This window comes from Passer montanus, unplaced genomic scaffold (genome assembly GCF_014805655.1).
Source record: "Passer montanus isolate IOZ18808 unplaced genomic scaffold, ASM1480565v1 scaffold1047, whole genome shotgun sequence".
In the NCBI taxonomy this organism is placed as follows: Eukaryota; Metazoa; Chordata; class Aves; order Passeriformes; family Passeridae; genus Passer; species Passer montanus.
Window position 1 is genome coordinate 1 of NW_024357026.1, and position 5,063 is coordinate 5,063.

Sequence of the window (5,063 nt, forward strand, 5' to 3'; positions counted from 1 at the left end):
GTGTCCCCAGTGTCCCCGCGGTGTCCCCAGCCCCACCTGCAGCACGGCGCGGGCGCGCCGCAGTGCCACCACGGCCTGGTGGTACTGGGGCAGGTCCCCGATGTCCCCTTCTGTCCCCTCGGGGTCCCCCAGCGCCGCCAGCGCCTCCCTGAGGGCGGCCACGCGCCGCGTCTGCGCCTGGGGGGGCACGGGGGGCTTACTGGGGGGGGCTGGTGTTCCCAGTCCTTACTGGGGCAGTCCCAGTGGCCTTACTGGGGCAGTCCCAGTGTCCTTACTGGGGCAATCCCAGTCTGTACTGGGGCAGTCCCAGTGATCTTACTGGGGCAGTCCCAGTGGCCTTACTGGAGCAGTCCCAGTGCCCTTACTGGGGCAATCCCAGTCTGTACTGGGGCAGTCCCAGTGTCCTTACTGGGGCAGTCCCAGTGTCTGTACTGGGGCAGTCCCAGTGTCCTTACTGGGGCAGTCCCAGTGTCTGTACTGGAGCAGTCCCAGTGATCTTACTGGGGCAATCCCAGTGTCCGTACTGGGGCAGTCCCAGTGTCTGTACTGGAGCAGTCCCAGTGATCTTACTGGGGCAATCCCAGTGTCCGTACTGGGGCAGTCCCAGTGTCTGTACTGGAGCAGTCCCAGTGACCTTACTGGGGCAATCCCAGTGTCCGTACTGGGGCAGTCCCAGTGTCTGTACTGGAGCAGTCCCAGTGACCTTACTGGGGCAATCCCAGTGTCCGTACTGGGGCAGTCCCAGTGTCTGTACTGGAGCAGTCCCAGTGATCTTACTGGGGCAATCCCAGTGTCCGTACTGGAGCAGTCCCAGTGTCTGTACTGGAGCAGTCCCAGTGCCCTTACTGGGGCAATCCCAGTCCATACTGGAGCAGTCCCAGTGCCCTTACTGGGGCAGTCCCAGTGTCTGTACTGGGGCAGTCCCAGTGCCCTTACTGGGACATGCCAGCCCCTGTATAGGGGTGTCCCCGTGTCCCCCAGCTCATCCTGGGGTGCTCCCAGTGTCCACCAATCCATACTGGGGTGTCCCCAGTACCCCCCAGTCCATCCTGGCGTGCCCCCCAGTCCATCCCAATGCCCCCCAGTCCATACTGAGGTGTCCCCAGTCCATCCTGGGGTGCCCCCAGTACCCCCCAGTCCATCCTGGGGTGCCCCCCAGTCCATCCCAGTGTACCCCAATCCATACTGGGGTGCCCCCAGTCCATCCCAGTGCTCCCCAGCCCATCCCAATGCCCCCCAGTCTACACTGGGGTGCTCCCAGTCCATACTGGGGTGCCCCCAGTCCATCCCAGTGCCCCCCAGTCTACACTGGGGTGCTCCCAGTCCATACTGGGGTGCCCCCAGTCCATCCCAATGCCCGTTTCTCACCATTTCCCCCTCACATTTCTCGCCATTTTCCCCTCACATTTCCCACCATTTTTCCCTCACATTTCTCACCAATTTCCCCTCACATTTCTCATCATTTTCCCCTCATGTTTCCTGCCACTTTCCCCTCACGTTTCTCGCCATTTCCCCCTCATGTTTCTTGCCATTTTCCCCTCACGTTTCCCAACCATTTTCCCGTCACGTTTCTCATAATTTTCCCCTCATGTTTCTCACCATTTCCCCCTCACATTTCTCGCCATTTTCCCCTCACATTTCCCACCATTTTTCCCTCACATTTCTCACCAATTTCCCCTCACATTTCTCATCATTTTCCCCTCATGTTTCCTGCCATTTTCCCCTCACGTTTCTCGCCGTTTCTCCCTCATGTTTCTTGCCATTTTCCCCTCACGTTTCTCGCCATTTCCCCCTCATGTTTCTTGCCATTTTCCCCTCACGTTTCCCAACCATTTTCCCGTCACGTTTCTCTACATTTTCCCCACGTGAGGACACAGGTGGGGACAAACGGGTGAGGACACAGCGGTGACATCATGGTGACACACAGGTGGTGACATGGCGGTGACACACAAATGGGGGGACACACAGGCAGTGACACACGGTTGGGAACACGGCAGTAACATGTCAGTGACATGCCAGGCGCTCACCAGCATCATGCGGTGCAGGTCGGACAGCTCGGGCACCTGTCCCTTGCAGAGGATGATGACGGTGCCGGTGGCATCCAGCCCGCGGCGCCCGGCGCGCCCCGACATCTGTGTGTACTCGCCTGGGGCGACACAAAGGCACGGTGAGACACGGCCCTGCCCCGCAGCAAGGTGCTGGTTTTGGGTTTTTTTTCATAAACACTACTGGTTTCACCCTCACAATTTTTGCCTTTTTCCCCTCAGAGCTCCCACCATTTTTCCCTTCGCATTCCTCGCTCTTTTTCTCCTCGCATTTCCCGCTATTTTTCTCCTTGAATTTCTCACCATTTTCCCCTCACGTTTCTCGCCATTTTCACTTCACGTTTCCTGCCCTTTTCCCCTCACATTTCTCACTGTTTTCCCTCATGTTGCTCACCATTTTCCCCTCACGTTTCCCAGCATTTTCCCCTCATGTTTCCCACCATTTTTCTCTTCACCTTTCCCACTTTTTCTCCCTCACGTTTCCCGCCCTTTCCCCTCACATTTCTCACCATTTTCTTCTCATGCTTCCCACCATTTTTCTCCCCCTCACGTTTCCCGCTCTTTTTCCCGTCACGTTTCTCATCATTTTCCCCTCATGTTTCTCACCATTTCCCCCTCACATTTCTCGCCATTTTCCCCTCACATTTCCCACCATTTTTCCCTCACATTTCTCACCAATTTCCCCTCACATTTCTCATCATTTTCCCCTCATGTTTCCTGCCATTTTCCCCTCACGTTTCTCGCCGTTTCCCCCTCATGTTTCTTGCCATTTTCCCCTCACGTTTCCCAACCATTTTCCCGTCACGTTTCTCTACATTTTCCCCACGTGAGGACACAGGTGGGGACAAACGGGTGAGGACACAGCGGTGACATCATGGTGACACACAGGTGGTGACATGGCGGTGACACACAAATGGGGGGACACTCAGGCAGTGACACACGGTTGGGGACACGGCAGTAACATGTCAGTGACATGCCAGGCGCTCACCAGCATCATGCGGTGCAGGTCGGACAGCTCGGGCACCTGTCCCTTGCAGAGGATGATGACGGTGCCGGTGGCGTCCAGCCCGCGGCGCCCGGCGCGCCCCGACATCTGCGTGTACTCGCCTGGGGCGACACAAAGGCACGGTGAGACACGGCCCTGCCCCACAGCAAGGTGGCTTTTTTGTTTTCTTTTCATAAACACTACTGGTTTCACCCTCACAATTTTTGCCTTTTTCCCCTCAGAGCTCCCACCATTTTTCCCTTCGCATTCCTCGCTCTTTTTCTCCTCACATTTCCCGCTATTTTTCTCCTTGAATTTCTCACCATTTTCCCCTCACATTTCTCGCCATTTTCACTTCACGTTTCCTGCCCTTTTCCCCTGACATTTCTCACTGTTTTCCCTCATGTTTCTCACCCTTTTCCCCTCACGTTTCCCACCATTTTTCTCCTCACCTTTCCCACTTTTTCTCCCTCACATTTCCCGCCCTTTCCCCTCACATTTCTCACCATTTCCCCCTCACGTTTCCCACTATTTTTCCCCTCACATTCCCACCACAATTACAACTCTACTCCCTTCATTCCCCTTGAACTTCTCCTCCCATATTTCCACCTTCCCTCAACCCCATTTCCCCTGTTTTTTCTCTCAGCTTTCCCCCGCTTTTTCCTTCACATTTTCCGCCCCTTTTCCACCCCGTTGGCGCACAGAGGACACAGCACCGAGCCCCAAACGTGGCCCCACACCTGGCAGGAGGTCACGGAAGCTGTTCCCGTCGTGTTTGCGGATGGAGTCGAAGACGACGGTCCGTGCCGGCATGTTCACCCCCATGGCGAAGGTCTCGGTGGCGAACAGCACCTGGGGCAGGTGAGGGCAGGTTTGGGGCAGGAGTGGGGCAAATTTGGGGCAGGAGTGGGGGCAAATTTGGGGCAGGAGTGGGAGCAAATTTGGGGCAGACATGGGGGCAAGTTTGGGGCAGGTATGGGGCAGGTTTGAGGCAGGTTTGGGGCAGGTTTGAGGCAGGTTCGGGGCAGGTTTGGGGCTGGGGGAGACGCCATGGGGCAGAACCCTGCGTCCCACACCCCACACACCTTGACCAGCCCTTGGCTGAAGAGCATCTCCACGATCTCCTTGAGCAGGGGCAGCACCCCGCCGTGGTGGACGCCGATGCCGCGCTGCAGCAGGTCCGAGAGCTGCAGCACCTGGGGAAGGGGGAAAAATGGAGGGGAAATGTGGTGGGAACACGGAGGGAACATGGAGGGAACACGGAGAGAACATGGAGAGAACGTGAAAAGAACAGGGAGGGAACATGGAGGGAATGTGAAAAGAACATGGAGGAGGAACATGGAGAGAACGTGAAAAGAACATGGAAAACAACATGGAGGAACATGGAGAGAATGTGGAGGGGAAGATGGAGAGAATGTGGAGGAGGAACACAGAGAGAACATGGAGGGGGAACACAGAGGGAACATGGAGAAAATTTAGAGGGAACATGGAAAAAACATAGAGGAGGAACATGGAGGGGAACATGGGACATGGAGAGAACATGGAGGAGGAACACGGAGGGGAAACATGGAGAGAACATGGAGGGAAACATAGAACATGGAGGGGGAACATGGAGGGGGAACATGGAGACAATGTAGAGGGAACGTGGAGAGATTGTGGAGGGGAAGATGGAGAGAACATGGAAGGGGAACACGGAGAGAATGTGGAGAGGGAACATGGAGAGAATGTGGAGGGGGAACATGGAGAGAATGTGGAGGGGGAACATGGAGAGAATGTGGAGGGGGAATGCAAAGGAGAGAATGTGGAGAGAATGCAAAGGGGAAGACGCAGAAAACATGGAGGGAACATGGAAAGAATATGGAGAGAACACGGAGAGAACATGGAAGGAAGAGGGAAAGAACGTGGAGGGAACACAGAGCAAGGCTCCTCCACACCCCACAGTTTTTTCCCCCAAAACCCCGGGCAGGTATTTTTCCCCCCCAAACCCCGGGCTGTTTTTTCCCCCCCAAACCCCGGCAGGTTTTCCCCCCCAA

At 56.1% G+C, this 5,063-nt stretch overlaps 1 protein-coding gene across 1 annotated transcript in view; it reads right to left on the minus strand.

Moving 5' to 3' along the window:
• Positions 1-2,955: 2,955 nt before the first annotated feature.
• LOC120506892 (helicase SKI2W-like) overlaps positions 2,956-5,063 on the minus strand; it is a gene marked incomplete at its 5' end in the record, with an annotated part of 3,933 nt that continues 1,825 nt past the window's right edge. The window contains 2 exons of the mRNA XM_039718997.1: positions 2,956-3,152; positions 3,771-3,882. Coding sequence (XP_039574931.1) covers positions 2,971-3,152; positions 3,771-3,882 — 294 coding nt within the window. The remainder of the gene's footprint in view (positions 3,153-3,770; positions 3,883-5,063) is intronic.